An 18,872-nucleotide genomic window follows, 5' to 3' on the forward strand; every position below is an offset into this window, starting at 1 on the left:
GCCGCCCAGCTTCTTCATCTGTGGAAAACGGGTTAGTTATGCCACCTGCCGGGACACCTCCTTTTCTGCTTCAGAAGTGGTTGGGTGGGCAGGGTGCCACCTCTTGCACTTCCACTGACCGAGGCAGGAGCTTCACCCCGTCACAGGGGAGCTGGCTCTGTTTCTGAGGGAAAGGCCTGATGGGGGTGGGGTCTAACCTGTTGGACTCAGGGTGGATGGATTGGGAGAAGAATGGTAGAGGTGGGGAGGCATGTCTCTGTGAAAGGAGAGAGAAAGAGAAAGAGGAGTGGCAGAGAGATGAGGGACAGCTCTCCACATTCACTCTCTGACCCCAAAATGACTTTCCACGGGTCAACCGTTGTCACTGCAACATCATCATTGTGTGTGTGATCAATATTGTGTGATCTCCATAATCAGGAGCAGCAGGACATTGCTGACTTCGCATGGCAAGCCTGAAGTTGTCCTGGGGGGGTGGGGGAAGCAGCACTGACGAGACTCTAAATTTTGTATTATGCCACATCCCAAGGCTGCCATTTTGTGACTGGCACCCACAGCATTCAAAATGTGCCCACGGAACCGAAAGGTTGGCAACTCCTGAAATGGACCCATAGGGAAAACACATCTGAAACAGTGTACAGCAGCCATAATTGGAATTATACTCACAAGCTGTACTGCCTCATCAGTTTCCTCACCCGTGGTGCTTTAACTTCCTGCTTCTCAGGTACACTGCTTGTCTGTGTTGTCTCCGGCCATAAAGGGGCTAGATTTCTAAATGAAGAAGAAGAAAGAAATGAAAAAAATAAGAAAAGACAAAGTTAGGACTTCTGGGAGAAGATATCATTTGTTCGATATCTTAGGTAGGTAGGTAGGTAGATACATATCTCAAGTGTTTGTTTGTTTGTCTCTCTGTGTGTGCGTGTGCGTGTGTGCATACACACCCACACCCTACTATGATTTTATTTAATTTTATGAATTGTTTTCATGAATTTGTTGTTGTTTGCTTTATATGCTGTTGTGTTTGCTGTTATAGATTGCAATGTTTGCTGTTTTTTAATGCTATTGTGAATATTGTGAGCTGGTTTGAGCTCAACATCTGTTGCTGGAAAAATGGAATACAAATACAGTCATACCTCGGGATAAATACTCTTCAGGTTGAGCGCTTTCGGGTTGCGCTCCACAGTGACCCGGAAGTAACGGAGCACATTACTTCCGGGTTTTGCCACTCGCGCATGAGCAGACGGTCAAAATGATGTCACGTGCATGCGTAGAAGCGGCGAAACGCGACCTGCACACGCACAGGCGTGCTGTCGCGTTTTGCGTTCCGTTCGGGATGCGAACAGGGCTCCGGAACGGATCCCGTTTGCATCCCGAGGTACCACTGTATTAAATCAACTCAAATCAGCTACCAAAGATTATCTCTTTTTCTTTCTACACTCCACAGACCCCCCTCTCTCTTCCCAAGAGCAGCTTTTTCTCCTGCATCCTAGACCACTGGTGTTCTTCTACCTCTCTTTCTGCCCAAGCGCCTTCCGAAAGCCCACAGCATGGAAAGCTAATCTCTCACTCCCAAAACTCAAAGAAAAACCCATGCAGACAGGCAGGTCCATGGAGCAGCTGGAGAAGCACACCCCGCCCCCTCTTCCACACACCCCATATTCAAGGAAACTCCAGGGATTCCCATCACTACCACTTCCACTAGGCAGACCTATGGTCAGAGGAAAGCCATCTCCACCACTTCTCCTCCCTGCATGAAATACTTCATCTGGGCACTGAGCTGCTTGCCTCTGCTCCTGCCACCTCCACCTGCGGAGGGGCAGGTATTGGCTTTGCTGCTTCTTCTCTGCCCCACCCAGTACTGTAAACATATTAGTTAATATCCTAGAAGCCATTTCCTGGGAAATCAACCTGGACCAAAGGAATTTAAGTTACAAGAGAGGAGATTTCAACTCAACGTGTAGAAGAAATTCCTGATCATGTGAGCAATTAGAGGACCTTTGAGGTGCCTTCTAACACCAGTTTTTATGTAGTTTTAGTAACCAGTTATCAAAGCATTTCAAGTTTGTTTGTTTTTTTAAAAAGTCATCTAGCTATTTAGTTTCACGTTCAGTATTACTCCTAGGGTTGCCACCTGTTCTGGATTATACAGGATTGTCCCATATTTCAATGTAAAATGCTACGTCCTGTATTTCATGTCTTCTCTCTGCCAAGTTAGGAATCCTCTCCAAATACATGTGTTTGAAAGGGTGTGTGAAAGGTCAGGTATTTAAGCTCTGGGTAGCCAAGCAAAGACAGATTTGGAAATTCATGTGTGTGTTGTGTATGACAAATTCTAGAGGGGCCGTCCTGTTAGGCTGCAATAGATTGTAATGGATTGCTATGAAGTCACTTCAGCACCAAATGAAAATAAACCCCCACCCCACCCCCACCCCCACCCCCATGCCCAGTCCTGTATTTTGCCAGAACAAATGTGGCAGCCCTACTCCTCCCCAACCCACAAAGGAACACACACAATAAGATACAGAGTTACGGAGACATGTTATAGAGAAAAGCAAAATACAGATAAACATAACAGAGAAGTCTAATTTAATCTTGCTATGGTCCAATATATATTCCAAGCTAAATATGTCAGAAGTGCACCTTCTTCTAGATTCATTAAGTTGTTTTTCAAAGCTTTTGCAACAGAAATTTCTATTCTGCATGTGACGGACCTACTCTAATCACACATTAAATACACTAATTTCGTCAAGTTGCATTTTCTTCTAAATGTAAAAACAGTGGTAGAATATATTTAGAATGAGTGGCACAAGAAAAAGAGGGAGAGTTAGACAAACAACTTTAACAACTCTAACCTCAGCCTCGCAGACACGCAGATCATCTGTACCTACTTTGCCCTCAGAAGTAGAAGTTGAAGAAGTTGCCTTGTCACAGGCAAAAGAGGGAGAGGGTGAAGCAGAGCAGTTACAATTGGAAGATATGGCCTCAGGAGCATCTGTTTCTGTTCTAGACAAAATCTTTGAAAAATTGGAAGCTTTGGACAAGAAAGTAGATGTGCAATCAGCAAAGATTGACAAAAATACAGAATGTCTAAATAAATTAACTATACAAGTGGTACAGAATACACAAGCAATTGGACAGTTAACGGAGGCCTCAGCAGAAAATCGGAAATTGGCTGAGGATACCAGACAAAAATTGGAAAACTTAGAGCAAGAGGTAAGACCACTCACTAAACAAGTTGGGGAACATCAGATTTATCTTTCTATGATAGAACTGGGAAATCGTGAGAATAATTTGAGGATTAGATCATTACAAGAGGCAGAAGAAGGAAATCTAACTGAGTTTTTGACCAAAGAATTCTCCAAGTTCTGGAATTTGGAAGAAAAGGACTTTAAAATTGTGTCAGCTTTCAGACTTGGAAGATTCACAAAGAAGGAGAGGCCCAGAGACTGTTTGATAACATTGAGATCAAAGGAGGAAAGGGATAAGATTTTGGGCCTACACTACGGAAAGTCACTGGAGGTTTTGGATAGAAGAATTGAAATTTATAAAGATATTCCAAGACAACTGCTGGATCTTAGAGCCGCCTATTCTGAACTTGCTAAACTACTAAGGAGCAACGCAATTCCATTCAGGTGGGAATTCCCCCAAGGAATATCTTTTACCTTTAGAGGGAGAAAGGTTAAAATTAGAACATTGGAAGAGAGAGACAAATTTTTGGCTACACACGGAGAGGACCTTCAAAAAGGAATTGAATTACCCTCTGGGCCTGGGGCAACGCCAGCATCAACACCAGCACCTGGGGAACCTGAAGATTCAGAGAAGATACCACCCCTGGAGAAATAACCAGATCAATTCAGGATGTCTCTGCAATTGCTGAGTTGGAACATTAATGGTTGTAACATTCCGGAAAAAAGGAAGAAAATATTTCACATATTAAAAAAAGAACAATTGGACATTATCTGTCTACAAGAAACACATGTGACGAGGCTCCACAGAAAAGTGTTAATAAATAAAAGATTGGGCCAGGAATTTGTATCGTCGGATAAAGTTAAGAAGAGAGGCGTGGTGATATATGCAAAAGAGAGCCTGTCACCTAAATTCGTATTTAAAGATGAACATGGAAGAATTTTGGCTATTGAGATACAATATCAAGGAGAGAAACTGTTGATATTAGGAATCTATGCACCTAATGAAGGGAAATCGGAATTTTACAAGAAGCTGCAGGAGACAATGCTGGACTATCTGGACTACAACAACATCATAATGATGGGAGATATGAATGGGGTCGTATCAACTAACATGGACAAGTCACAAAGTCAAAATGTTACAAAAGACGGCAGACTACCTAAAACCTTTTTTGAAATGACAGACAATATGGATTTGATTGACATCTGGAGGACAAAGAACCCACTAGGAAGAGAGGGAACATTCTTTTCTGAAGCCCAACTGACCTGGACAAGAATCGACCAAATATGGATTTCTAGAGGCCTGGCACCTAAGGTCAGAAAAGTGGAAATCTGCCCAAAGACCTGTTCCGACCATAATGCAGTAAAGATGGATATGACACTACTACCAACTGGATCCTTTAGATGGAAGATGAATGACAATTTATTCAGAGATCAGGAAATTACCAAGAAGGCCCAAAAAGTTTTGAAGGATTACTTTGAGATAAATATGAATACTACGGTGGAAAAAAGAATCGTCTGGGACGCAAGCAAAGCTGTAATGAGGGGATTCTTGATACAACAGAATGCAGTAAAGAAAAGAACACAAAATGAGAAAAAAGATAAGATCTTGGATAAAATAAAAGAATTAGAGAAGAAATTAAGAGTGAATCCGAAGTCACAGCCAACTCTGAGAGAAATTAAACTTTATCAAACACAATATTCTAAACTGATAAATCAGGAAATTGAATGGAAGGTTAAATTAATGAAACAAAAAACATTTGAGTCGGCGAATAAATGTGGAAAACTGCTAGCTTGGCAGTTGAAGAGAAGACAAAGATTAAATACGGTTACAAACTTAGAGGTTGATGGAAAAAACATCCAGAATCCAGTGGACATTAGAAAGTGTTTCCAGAGATACTTCAAAAAACTATACACCCAAGGGCCGCAAGACGAAGTTGAGATTAAACAATTTTTGGCAAAAAATGGACTATCTAAATTGTCACAAGAAAATAGGACAATCCTGAATTCTAAAATAACACGACAGGAGATTGAACAAGCCATTCAGAACATGCAACTCGGCAAATCTCCAGGGCCAGATGGGCTGACTTCCAAGTACTATAAGACATTAAAAGACTATTTGATACAACCTTTGATGGAGGTCAGCAATGAAATTATGGAGGGGAAGAGGGCACCGGAGTCGTGGAAGGAAGCGTTTATCACATTAATACCAAAGTCGGAAGCTGAAAAGACACAACTTAAGAACTATCGTCCCATCTCCCTTCTAAATGTGGATTACAAAATATTTGCAGACATTTTGGCAAGTAGATTTAAAAAAGTTTTAAATGAAGTAATTCATAAGGACCAGGCCGGCTTTCTCCCAGGTAGACATCTGTTTGCTAATACAAGGAACATTATTGACATTTTGGAACTTTTGCAAACAGATATAAATACAAAAGCAGTTTTAATTTTTATAGATGCGGAGAAGGCCTTTGACAATATCTCCTGGAAATTTATGATGGGAAATTTAAAAGAGATGGGAGTGGGACGGGGTTTTGAGAATGGGATTGAGGCGATATATTCAGAACAGAAAGCTAAATTGATAGTTAACAATGTGGTTACAGAAGAGTTCAAAATTGAAAAAGGGACACGACAAGGTTGCCCTATCTCCCCTTTGTTATTCATTTCGGTTCTGGAAGTGCTATTGAACATGATTAGAGGGGATCGGTTGGTGGAAGGAATTCAGGTCGGACAGAAACAATACAAATTAAAAGCCTTTGCAGATGACCTGGTTTTGACCCTGCAGAAGCCAGAGCCTAGTACGAAAAGAGTATTACAACTGATTAATGACTTTGGTCGGGTGGCTGGGTTTAAATTAAATAAACAGAAAACTAAGGTCTTGGGGAAAAATTTGACTGATACAGAGTCAGAACGGTTTCAGAATGAGACGGAACTTAATGTGGTTAAGAAAGTAAAATACCTAGGGGTAAACATAACAGCAAAAAATCTAAGTCTATTTAAGGACAATTATGAAAAATGTTGGACAGAAATTAAGAGAGACTTAGACAGTTGGTCAAAATTGAAACTTTCTTTGTTAGGCCGAATTGCTGCTATCAAGATGAATGTATTGCCAAGGATGTTGTTTTTATTTCAAACACTTCAGGTTTTGGACAAAAAGGAGTGCTTTCAGAAGTGGCAGAGAGATATTTCTAAGTTTGTCTGGCAGGGCAAAAAGCCCAGAATTAAGTTTAAGATACTAACTGACGCAAAACAAAGAGGGGGCTTTGCCCTGCCAGACCTAAAGCTGTATTATGAAGCCGCAGCGTTCTGCTGGCTAAAAGACTGGCTACTTCTTGAAGACACTGACGTGTTAGATCTGGAAGGGTTTAACAATACTTTTGGATGGCATGCATATTTATGGTATGACAAGGTTAAAGCAAATAAGGCCTTCAAGAACCATATTGTCAGAAAATCACTGTTTAATGTCTGGACAAAATATAAAGACTTGCTGGAAAATAAAACACCAAGGTGGCTTTCACCTCTGGAAGCTAAGGCCCGAAAAAGACCCAATATGGAGGCTAAATGGCCAAAATATTGGGAAATACTAGAAAAGGATGGAGATAATTGGAAATTGCAGAGTTTGGAGAAAATGAAAGACAAAGTGCGAGATTGGTTACATTACGCTCAGATTAAAGAAGTTTTTAAAAATGATAAGAAACTAGGGTTCCAGGTGGAGAAATCGAAACTAGAAACAGAATTGTTAGAACCAAAGATTAAGGTACTTTCAAGGATGTATAACTTGCTGTTGAAATGGAATACACAAGATGAAACGGTTAAATCGGCTATGATAAGGTGGGCACAGGACATTGGGTATAATATCATGTTTGAGGACTGGGAAAGGTTGTGGAGTAATGGATTGAAATTTACTGCATGTAACGCTCTGAAAGAAAATGTAATGAAAATGATTTATAGATGGTATATGACCCCAGTCAAACTTGCTAAAATTTACCACCTGTCTGATAATAAGTGTTGGAAATGTAAAGAGTGTGAGGGAACGTTCTTCCACCTCTGGTGGACTTGCCCTAAAGTGAAGGCGTTCTGGGAAATGATTTATAATGAATTGAAAAAGGTATTTAAATATACCTTCACTAAGAAACCAGAGGCTTTCCTTTTGGGTATTGTCGGCCAAGGGGTGGTAAAGAAGGACCAGACATTTTTTATGTATGCAACAACAGCAGCAAGGATACTTCTCGCAAAATACTGGAAAACTCAAGATCTACCCACACTGGAAGAATGGCAGATGCAACTGATAGACTACATGGAACTGGCCGAAATGACCGGCAGAATTCGTGACCTGGGAGAAGAGAGGATCGAGGAGGATTGGAAGAAATTTAAGAATTATTTACAAAAACATTGTAATTTGAGCGAATGCTAAATAAGATGCTAGACCAAAATAACTGAGCACCACTAAACTTAGAAGTTTTTTTTAAGAAAATAAGTAAGACTGTGAAAATTTAACTCCTTTCGAGAACTATAAGATTATGAAACATAGAAGGGATATAAGAATCTAAATAAGATGATAAATTGCTGACAAAATGTTATAACGATGAAAGTGGGAGCGGGAGATGTGAGGAAGTCCAAAGAAAATGTGAAACTATGTTAAGACAAATGTTATATTGTTTATTATGTTTATTTCTATTGTAAAACCCAATAAATTGCTTTAAAAAAAAAAAGAATATATTTAGATCATAGTTCCATTTATATTTCACAGACCATTAAAAATGTGTAAGATTCTGCACTGCTAATGAATTTCAAAAGCTCATCCCAGCATTTGGGGGAATTTTCCAGTGCTGTCTGACAGGGATAGCACATTCAAACAAGTTCATTTAAAGAGAACTCTTAGCTCTCTCTGCATCAGATGTTCAACATACTGGGGCACCTGAACAGGAATAATCATTATATTGTTGGGAGTAAAGCAGCAGCGCTTCTTGTATCTTACCTGATAATAGACAGAAAGGCAACCTATTCCTCCTCTACTGATTTCTTCTTCAGTGACTACTTGTTGATATGTAGATTGGTTTTTCTCATGGAAAATGCTAATGAAGCAGCACAAGCAAGACTTGACTTATTTATTTATTTATTTATTTGATTGATTGATTGATTGATTGATTGATTGATTGATTTATATACCACCCTTCATAATACAATCTTAGGGCAGTTCACAGACTAAAAAGTAGTAGTAGTTTGGGGAAATGGCCTCATGGGCCAGTTTAGACCCCTTGGTGGACCAAGAATGGCCTGTTGTCCAGGGTTTCCCTACCTCTGGGTTAAAAATTTTTTTTATGACTAATGATAGATACCATCAGTGGATAAAAGCTGACTATGCTGAGCCAACAGTTTGTTTTAAAAAGAATATTGCGAGCACATGTTTAAACATTTGGCATTCCAAACAGCCCAGACGGCTTTCGTGTGCGTTCCACGAAAGTAGTGGCTCAACAAATGTACCACATGACAAGTGATATTAAAAACAATGACAGTCAGGAAAATCAAAATAGGCTGATCAGAAATGCGAAGCAGCAAATGTTTCCTTTCTTCAACTTCACAGGTTTTGGAGCACATTTCAATCCACACATACACACACTGGCAGAGGATTTTGTTGCACTCAACTGATATGGCAAGGCTCCAGAAGGCATTGGTCAATTATCATGATTTATGTATTTGTTCCATTTGAATTTCTGATTCTCCCAGGAGCCAAAAGAGTGGCATTGTAATTTTATGAATTCTCATATATTCCACCCTTTCTCCAAGGGTTTTTGGGCAATATATATGGTTCTTCTTTTTTTTCTCTGTGGTAGATTATGTTGGCAGGGAGTGACTGGCCTAAAATAATCCAGAAAGCTTTCTGGCAGAGGAGAGATCTGAATCCAGATCTCTACCATCTCAATCGTCACAATAACCCTGCAAAATAAATTAGTCTGACAGAGATTACGTCAGTAACTCAACAAAGTTAACAAAGGCTATTCAAAGGCTATTTTGCAACTCAGTGTGGATTTTAACCTGTTGATATCCAAACCTAACATTCTACTAGCCAGTGTACCAAGAATCAAGTTAGCTGGTTGTAATGTTATGAATTTGTGGGTGACAGACCCTCCCTTAAATTCCTGGGTCTAGTGTGTGTTGGAGTTTAATCAATGCTTGGAGTATTAAAATAGGCTGCCAGATGCTGAATTTAGCAGTGTCAATTTACAGGCCAAACCAGTTTTTCTGTGTTCAGGAAATCACCTGGGAGAAAAGCCATCATCATGGAGAACAAAAGGAAGGTAATGAGTGATTAGCAAAGCTGATAGCAGAGAGGTGTGAGCCCCTCCTTCAGAGAGATAGCGAGCAGAGAAAAGGGGTCTGTCTGTTAAATGCAAGGGGCTTCGCAGAGGGCCGAGGGTCAGGGCTGATTTCTGCTGCATCCAAGACTGTGGCCGTGGGAGAAGCAATGCTAGAAGCCCCTCCACCACAGGCTCAGGTTATATAGGTGTGTGTAAATAAACCATATATCACAAAGGCAGTCTCCACTGTGCCTTACAAGCCCTGGAATCTCTTACCACTAAGAGACTGGGGAGGCATGGAAAAGTATATTACACTCTTCCCCCCAAAATGGTCCCACATGTATCTCAAATGGGGAGGAGGAAACTGGCAGTGGAAGTGAAGCCCTTAGAAGGACCCTCTTTGTACATTGTGAAGAAAGTGGTTTTAACTATATGTACTCTAAGAATTATTATGTTGGATATGGCCCCAACTATCACAAAAAAGCAACCATTTTCTCATTCCAGCATCAATCTGTTCTCTTTATGGCACCTAGTCTGTGCCAGATTTTAGCTCTGCCAGATTCTTGTTTTGCCAGAGCTTCATTTACAAGACTCAAATCTGTCTGGAAATCCTATTTCTCCATTTCTACTTCATCAGTCCAATATGAAATAAGGTGAAGTACAATGAAGATGGGGCAGTTTCTCCACATAAAGCCATTCTCTCCCCACCCCTTGATATAAATAGGAAGCATTCCAACTAATGCTTTAATTGACAGCTTCAGTTTCTGAAGCAGCTGTTTTTGATTAGGCACTGAAAACATTCCAGTTCTATTGTAGCTAATTATAAAATAGTAATAAACTAATTCCATAAAAGTGACAGTGACCTGAGGACACAAATTTAGATAAATTTGGTTTGGACCACTGATTCTTCCAAGCTAGACCTCTCCGCCCTGGGCAGTTACCGGTAATTAGGGATAGGGGACACACACACACACACGAATTAGATTAGGAGGAGATACAGTGGTGCCCCGCAAGACGAATGCCTCGCAAGACGGAAAACCCGCTAGACGAAAGGGTTTTCCGTTTTGGAGGTGCTTCGCAAAACGAATTTCCTATGTGCTTGCTTCGCAAGACGAAAATGTCTTGCGAGTTCCTGCGGGTTTTTTTTCCTTTTCCCTCCCTTTTTCCCAAGCCGCTAAACCGCTTATCAGCTGATCGGCTAAGCCGCTTAACAGCTGATCGCTAAGCCGCTTATCAGCTGATCCTTAAGCCGCTTATCAGCTGATCCTTAAGCCGCTTAACAGCTGATCGCTAAGCCGCTTATCAGCTGATCCGCTAAGCCCACTAAGCCGCTAATACTGTAGCGCTAATCCGCTAAACCGCTAATGGGCTTGCTTCGCAAGACAAAAAAACCCGCAAGACGAAGAGACTCGCGGAACGGATTCTTTTCGTCTTGCGAGGCACCACTGTACCAAACACTAACATTGGATAGCCTTGAAAACTGGCTTGCAGACTGAAGGTGTAAATAGGTGAATAAACCATATTTCTTAAAGCCAGACAGTCTCTGCTGCGTCTTCTATTCTCCAAAGGGACGCAGACCCCATGGGCTCTTGCCACCACTTGCCAGAGAGAGAGGCAGGCTTGTAACAAGAGGGACTTTTGTAACAATATTCAAGGTTTACATATTGGACCCTAACAAGAGAGATTTCCACCATTTATTTATTTTTTCAAACTGTAGCCCTAAACAATAGGAATACCCCCTTCTCTCTCTGTGTTTGAAAACTTAGGGACGATGGGAAATTAGTTTGCATGCCCCTACAGTGGAAGATTCCTGCCCTTTGTGAAGAACTTGCTTTTGGGGGGAGAGGGAGCTTCTAGGACATGAGTGGTTGCAACTATCAACTAGATTTGTATCCTTGACAAGCATGTACTGCATTCTTTGACAATTCCAATAACATTCATTAATAATCTCAACCCTGCAAATAAGAATCCACAGACCTGACATTAGAGTCCTGCAGACTGGAACCATTAGGAGGATTTGTCAAAGAAGTTTCTTCTTTTCCAACCTGTTGAAAAAATAACTCTACTTTAGTACAGAGCACAGTAATTTGGTATAGTACATAGATTCAGCATACAAATACAAATACATTTGGCAGTGAGTGCTTACTTTTGAATCAAGGCTAACACTGTAAAGGTCTTCTCCTGTACTTTCCATTGAGAATATTTTGTAAATGAATCACCAGAAATCACAATTGTGTTGTTTAACAAGAACTGGGGGCTTTAGAAAATTGTAGGCATATAAATACTTTTATTTCCAGATTAAATTAGACTCATTTTTGTTCGCATTATTCTTTAGGCAGCTATTCTAGGCCAGTCTGCAAAACAATAAACTCTCACACCCAGCTCATTATACAAATGCAGTGATCTACGGGAGCCTATGAGGAGCACACAGCAATTTGCAGAGGGGCTATTTGCGCTAGCACCATCACTCACATGCCTTCCACGGCTGCTTTGGTTTGCAGCCCTCAGCTGCAAGACCTCATACCAACAAGACCTCATACCAACACAATACAGTGGTACCTTGGTTCTCAAATGCCTTGGTACTCAAACAACTTGGAGCCCAAACGTTGCAAGACCAGAATTAAATGTTCTGGTTTGTGAACATTTTCAGAAGCCGAACGTACTCTATTTTGAAGAAAAAGAAGAGTTTGGATTTGATATCCTGCTTGATCACTACCCGAAGGAGTCTCAAAGCGGCTGACATTCTCCTTTCCCTTCCTCCCCCACAGCAAACACTCTGTGAGGTGAGTGGGGCTGAGAGACTTCAGAGAAGTGTGACTGGCCCAAGGTCACCCAGCAGCTGCATGTGGAGGAGCGGAGACGCGAACCCGGTTCACCAGATTACAAGTCCACCGCTCTTAACCACTACCACCACACTCTTTGAGTGTTACGCTTCCAATTTGAGTGCCACACTTCCGTTTTGAGTGTTAGGCTGAGGTCTGTCTATTTTTGCTATTTATTTTGCATTTTTGTTTTTGTGGCTTTTTTCTTTGTTTTTGTGACTGTGTGGAACCAAGTGTGGAACCAGCTACTGATTGATTGATTGATTGATTGATTGATTGACTGCAGTACATTGTTTATTGCTTTCATTTTATGGATCAATGGTCTCATTAGATAGTAAAATTCATGTTGAATTGCTGTTTTAGGGGTTATTTTTAAAAGTCTGGAATGAATTAAACCGTTCTGCATTACTTTCTATGGGAAAGCGCACCTTGGTTTTGGAACGCTTTGGTTTTGGAACGGACTTCCAGAATGGATTCAGTTTGAGAACCAAGGTAACACAGTATATAGGCTATGATGAAAGGAAGTTATGGGTGCTGGATCTTCCCTTTTGATGATCCTCACCAAACATACTCAGTCCATTTCAGTCTCACCATACCCCTAGGTTTCTCACGTTTCCCCATTTAGACCAACTGAATTAAATCCTACTCTTACAAACAATGAGGTTTTTCAAGGTAACAGTCGGTCGGTGTTGCATTTCATAAAAATGTCTTTCAAGTTAATTGGGGGGGGGGGAATGTGACTGCTGAGGAGTTTAATTTATTTCTCATCTGACTAATAGCAAAGTTCTGTTGGCAGCACTGAATCAGTAGCGCATGTCCTCCTGGCATGCACTCTTTACAAAGACCTGAGGAACGAAATTATCACACACACCTTGTTAAGTCGTGGGTTGACATAGCAGCCGGCACAGCGATTTCTTCAAGTAGCTCTTTATTATGGTAAGCTGGAATAGAACTGACTGCGAACAGCTCAGCCGGCCTGTATTTATAGGCAGCCGGCTGTCAACATTGTAACCACAACAGCCCAGAGTTCCCGCCTAAAATAACTGCCGCGGACCTGAGTGAAAACTATCTACAGACCTGAGTGAAAACTATATACAGTATCCCCCTGTTGGCCCAGGGTGAAACTACACTACATAACACCCCTCCCCACCGAGATAAGGCGTTAGTTACAATCGTAATGGTTTCCTTATATACAGCACTACGCGTAATGGTTCAATTAAGCACAAAAGCATATCGGTTACATTTCCCATACTTAGACCAACAGTGATACCTGTCCAACAACATAGTCCTTTAAATAAGTTGGGCGCTTGGAAACTCTGCCAGACCGCCGGGGACTGGTAGCCAAGTCCGGAGGGCCACACAGTTCTCGCTGAGGCTGTGGTGCGACCCTAGGTGGCGTTGGAACCAACTCCCCTGGATCCGCTGCTGTGGGTGGAGCCTCCGCAAGTGGAGTGGTCTGAGCCTGTTCTGAAACGGCTTGGTTCGGCTCCACGCTGGCAGTTCGCGAGGGAGGTGTAGGTGGGGCCTCTCCATCTGTACGTGTCTCTTCTGGAGCCGCAAGCGCAGTTGGGGGCACCTCGGTAGTGTCCAAGTCCCCAACCCTGCGCCTAAGCTGGTCTATGTGCCGTCGCCACAAGCGTCCGTCTTCGAGTGCCACCTGGTACGAGCGAGGTCCAGTGACTCCCACTACTGTGGCTGGCACCCAAGGGATGTCCCCCACATAGTTCCGGGCAAAGACCTGGTCTCCTGGGACAAATGACCGTGGTGCGTTGGCACAGCCTGGGGGTTCAGCCACGGCAAAGTCTGGGTGTAGCCGGTCGAGCGGTGACCTGAGGCGGCGGCCCATAAGCAGTTCAGCAGGACTCCTCCCTGTGGCCGCATGAGGGGTGATGTGTTGCACGAACAAGTATTCGGCGACCCGCTCATGCCAGTCTCCCCGGTCCAGGCGCGCCAGTGCCTCTTTTGTCGAGCGCACCATTCTTTCCGCTTGCCCGTTGCTGGATGGATGAAAGGGTGCCGTTAGGGCATGGCGGATGCCCAGTCCCAAAAGATACCGCTCAAACGTGCCTGACGTGAACTGCGGTCCGTTGTCAGAGACAAGAACATCAGGACACCCATGCGTTGCAAACAGGCCTCGCAGCACCCGGATGACAGCTTCGGTAGTGGTGGAGGGCATCAGGGCGACCTCCAGCCATTTGGAATAGGCGTCCACCACTACCATAAAGGTCCGGCCGTGAAAGGGGCCAGCCAGATCGATGTGCACCCTCGACCAGGGTGTCTTTGGCGTCTCCCAGGTGTGTCCCTTAGCTGCCGGTGGTGCAGGCCTCGACTCCTGGCACGCTTGACAGGCGGACACCCAGGCAGTGATGGCATCGTCCATATTAGGCCACCAGACGTAACACCGAGCCAACGCCTTCATTTTGACAATTCCCGGGTGGCCAACGTGCAGAGCCTCCAGGACGCGCTGACGGAGTCCCTGGGGAATCACGACGCGGTCTCCCCACAGCAGGCAGCCGCGATGAGCTGAGAGTTCATGTTGTCTGGTTGCGAAGGGCTGGAAGTCCGATGCAAAAGGCCCTTGTGGCCACCCCCTCCACACCCAGTTGAGCACCCGGCTGATGGTGCGATCCTGGGCAGATGCGGAGGCCACAGTGGCAGCCGATACAGGCGCTGCCGGAAGATCCTCAATCAGAAGGAGCGATGAAGCTGGAGCCGGGTCTTCCACAAATGCTGGAAGAGGGCAACGGCTGAGGGCGTCGGCATGGCCCATCGATTTCCCCGGGCGATGGATGAGCCGGTAGTGGTAGGCAGCCAGGAAAACAGTCCATCGCAGCATGCGTGGTGAGAGGACCGGTGGAGTTGGACGATCACCGGCGAGGAGGCCCAGGAGTGGCTTGTGGTCAGTGATGAGGTCAAAAGTCCTGCCATAGAGGTATTCATGGAACCTCTTCACTCCAGCCACAAGTGCCAATGCCTCCTTGTCGAGCTGGCTGTAATTCCGTTCCGTCGGAGATAGTGTCCTGGAAAAGTAGGCGAGCGGTGCTTCTCTTCCATCTGGAAAACGGTGACTAAGGACAGCACCGATGCCAAAAGGTGAGGCGTCGCAGGCAAGGACCAGCGGCCTGGATTCACTGTACTGTACCAGCACACTGTCTGAAGAAAGGAGAGCCTTGACCGCGTTGAAGGCCGCCGTCTCCCGATGACCCCAGGCCCAAGGCGTCTTAGTGCTAAGGAGTCGGTGAAGAGGCTCAGCCACTGTGGCTTTGTGGGGCAGGAACATGTTATAAAAGTTCAGCAGCCCCAGGAATGCCTGCAACTCCGTTTTGTTCTTTGGGGTGGGGGCCTGCTGGATAGCGCGGATCTTGGATGTGGTTGGATGAAGACCGGAGGCATCGATAAGATAGCCCAGGAACTCTACCTGTGGAACGGCGATCTGGCACTTGTCCCTCTTTACCTTGAGCCCGGCCTCCTGGAACCTGGTCAGCACGGCACGGAGGCGCTCGAACAGCTGCTGGTGTGAGTCTGCAGACACCAAGACGTCATCAAAATATGGTACCACGCCCGGAAGCCCTTGCAGGAGACGCTCCATAAGGCTTTGGAAGATGCCAGGAGCCACACTCACCCCGAACTGCAACCGGCGGCAACGGAATGCCCCCCGGTGGGTGACGATCGTCTGGGCTTCAGCAGTGGCATCATCGACTGGCAGTTGTTGATAGGCTTGGGCAAGGTCCAGCTTAGCGAAGACCTTACCCTCACCCAGGGAATGCAGCAGGTGTTGGACAACAGGAACCGGATAAGCGTGCTGCTGAAGTGCCTTGTTGATCGTGCACTTGTAGTCAGCGCAGATTCTCACCGACCCATCTGGCTTGACAGGCGTGACGATGGGGGTTTCCCACTTTGCGTGGTCAACCGGCTCCAAAACTCCTTGGGCGATCAGTTTGTCCAGTTGTTCGTCCACCTTAGCCTTGAGAGCAAAGGGAACCCGGCGTGGCTTTAGCTTGATGGGGGCGACTTGTGGATCAAGGCTAAAGGAGATGGGCGTACCTGTATATTGGCCCAAGGTGCCGTCAAAAACCTCGGCAAAGTCTTTGACCAGACCCTCAGTCTCTGCGTTAGAGATGCAGTTGATGCCGGTGACTTCCAGGCCGAGGGCATCAAACCAGTCTAGCCCTAGGAGGCTTGGCCGCTGACCTTCGACCACCACCAACCGGAGCAGGCCCGAAAAATCCTTGAAGGCGATCCGGAACCGGCCAACGCCTACCACGGGAATGTCGTTTCCCTGGTAGTCTCTCAGGTGTACGCGGTGAGAGTCGAGTTGCCTTTTGGACACTCTGGGTACCAGTCTTTTGATGGTGCTCCATGACACGATGGACAGGGCAGACCCGGTGTCGATCTCCATGTCACATGGAGCTCCTTCAATGAGCACCGTGACGTTCAGCTTGCGTCGCGTAGGCGAGTCGGTTTGGCCAATCGTGGTTCCAGACGGGCAGCGGCAGTTGGTGAGAGCGAAACAACTTTCCTTGGCAGACTGGAGTGAAGACTTGGACTTGCGAGTCGATGAAGGGGGGGTGTCAGACGGAGCCGATCGGCAGACCTTAGCGATGTGGCCCCTTCTGGAACACTTCCTACAGATGGCGTCTCTGAATCGACACTTGGCACGGGAATGGTTGCCTCCGCAGCCAGCACATTCCGGTTGGCCCTTGGACTTCTGTTGGAACTTCCTGCGCTCCCGCTTTGTCTGGTGCACGTCCTCGTCTTCACTGGAGGATGCCTCCTCACTGCTGGCCTCTTCATGATGCACCGGAACTGGCGCCCTAGCAAGACGCGGGCTGCTGGACTTGCGGATCTCCTGGGCGGAGCGTTCAGCAGCTTCTGAGGCCACAGCCTCCTCAATGGCTTTCTGTAGCGTGAGGTCTGGCTTGGCTAGGAGGCGCCGTTGCAGATGGATGTCCCGGACCCCGCAGACGATTCGATCCATCAGGGCATCGTCTAAGTCTCGGAACTCACAGTGCATTGCAGCCTGTCGCAGGGCGGTGGTGTAGTTGTTGATTGACTCCCCCTCTGCCTGGTTCCGGTGGTAGAACGCATGGCGGGCAGCAATCTTGGACGGCTTTGGTGCGTAGTGGTTGCGGAGCTTCTCTTGGATCGTATCCCATCCTCGTCGCCAGTGTTAAGTCGTGGGTTGACATAGCAGCCGGCACAGCGATTTCTTCAAGTAGCTCTTTATTATGGTAAGCTGGAATAGAACTGACTGCGAACAGCTCAGCCGGCCTGTATTTATAGGCAGCCGGCTGTCAACATTGTAACCACAACAGCCCAGAGTTCCCGCCTAAAATAACTGCCGCGGACCTGAGTGAAAACTATCTACAGACCTGAGTGAAAACTATATACAGTATCCCCCTGTTGGCCCAGGGTGAAACTACACTACATAACACACCTCTTTTGTTGTCCATTCCGGGTCACCCAACCACTGCCACAGTGTCTTTTCTCCTGGCAGATCAAGAGGAGCAGATGACTGCAAAGGTTGAAAGGTTTCTAGCTGAGGCAATCAGAATAAGGTCCACTATTTGATTGCTGATTCAGGACCCTCAACTGTGTTTTATATAATCGACTTTTTATTTTGTTCTGTGTATATTGCAATGTTCTTTTGTTGCTATGGCTGTTGGCTGATGCAACTAAAGTTTCATTCATTCATTCATTCATTCATTCTGAGCAACGCAAAGCACTGCATGCAACAACACAGCGCCAACGGTGGAAGGGCACAGCACAACTTAACCAGAGAGTTGCTGCTCTTCCTCTTTTGCTCCTAATTCATTCAGTTGTTTGTGCAATGTGCACAACTTAAAACAGTGAAACCATCACACATAATCTCTTCCTACACTCATATAGCATGTGCATGGTTATTACAGACCTACACGCCATGGCTGCAGCCATACTGAATCCAGATCTGGAATGTGGATTCTCTGAACCAGGATCCTTGAGGTGGGATGCTGGAAGCAAACATGCCACAGCAAAACTCCGGCTCATGCAAGATCCATTGCATTCCATCCACCTTTATTTGCAGTGGGAGTTTTGCATTACATTTGAACACAGATATAATAAACTAGGATCAAACAATGATTTCGTAGAAAAACCCCAATCATGCAAATTCATTACAAAACTTTCATACGGTTGCTGCTGTGCTTGTTTTAAATATCAGTCTTTAGCAAGGTGCTCTGCCTCCCTCCTCGCTTATCATGTAATAAGCAGATCCATCACAAATGATGGCAACCATAGATCTGCACTCATTTCATCTTGACCACTACGTTTTGGGGAGAAAACACGTCTGCATTCAAGGAGTCTACTGCATTAATTTTGTTTGCCGAGAATACAGCCTGTATACAGGGTGACTTTGGGCAGGAGAAGCCTATAAATATGCACATAAATACATACATGGAGATTCTGTTTATTCATTCATTTATTTTGGACCACAGCTATTCAGAAGATCAAACTGGGGCCCTTTGCTGCTATCCTTAGAAATGCTTTCAAATATAAATAACACAGGACTGTCACCTGGGGGGAAAACATTC

The 18,872-nt window shown here is 44.9% G+C and overlaps 1 protein-coding gene across 2 annotated transcripts in view; it reads right to left on the reverse strand.

The window, feature by feature from the left end:
* EPB41L4B (erythrocyte membrane protein band 4.1 like 4B) overlaps positions 1-18,872 on the reverse strand; it is a 151,483-nt gene that overhangs the window by 33,609 nt on the left and 99,002 nt on the right. For both annotated transcript variants that reach the window (XM_080976647.1, XM_080976648.1), the window contains exons 19-20: positions 11,459-11,526; positions 664-768 (exon numbers count right to left, since the gene is read on the reverse strand). In XM_080976647.1, the coding sequence (XP_080832773.1) occupies positions 664-768; positions 11,459-11,526 (173 nt within the window). The remainder of the gene's footprint in view (positions 1-663; positions 769-11,458; positions 11,527-18,872) is intronic.

The sequence above is a fragment of the Podarcis pityusensis genome (genome assembly GCF_964106645.2).
Source record: "Podarcis pityusensis genome assembly, chromosome: 13".
NCBI classification, from domain to species: domain Eukaryota; kingdom Metazoa; phylum Chordata; class Lepidosauria; order Squamata; family Lacertidae; genus Podarcis; species Podarcis pityusensis.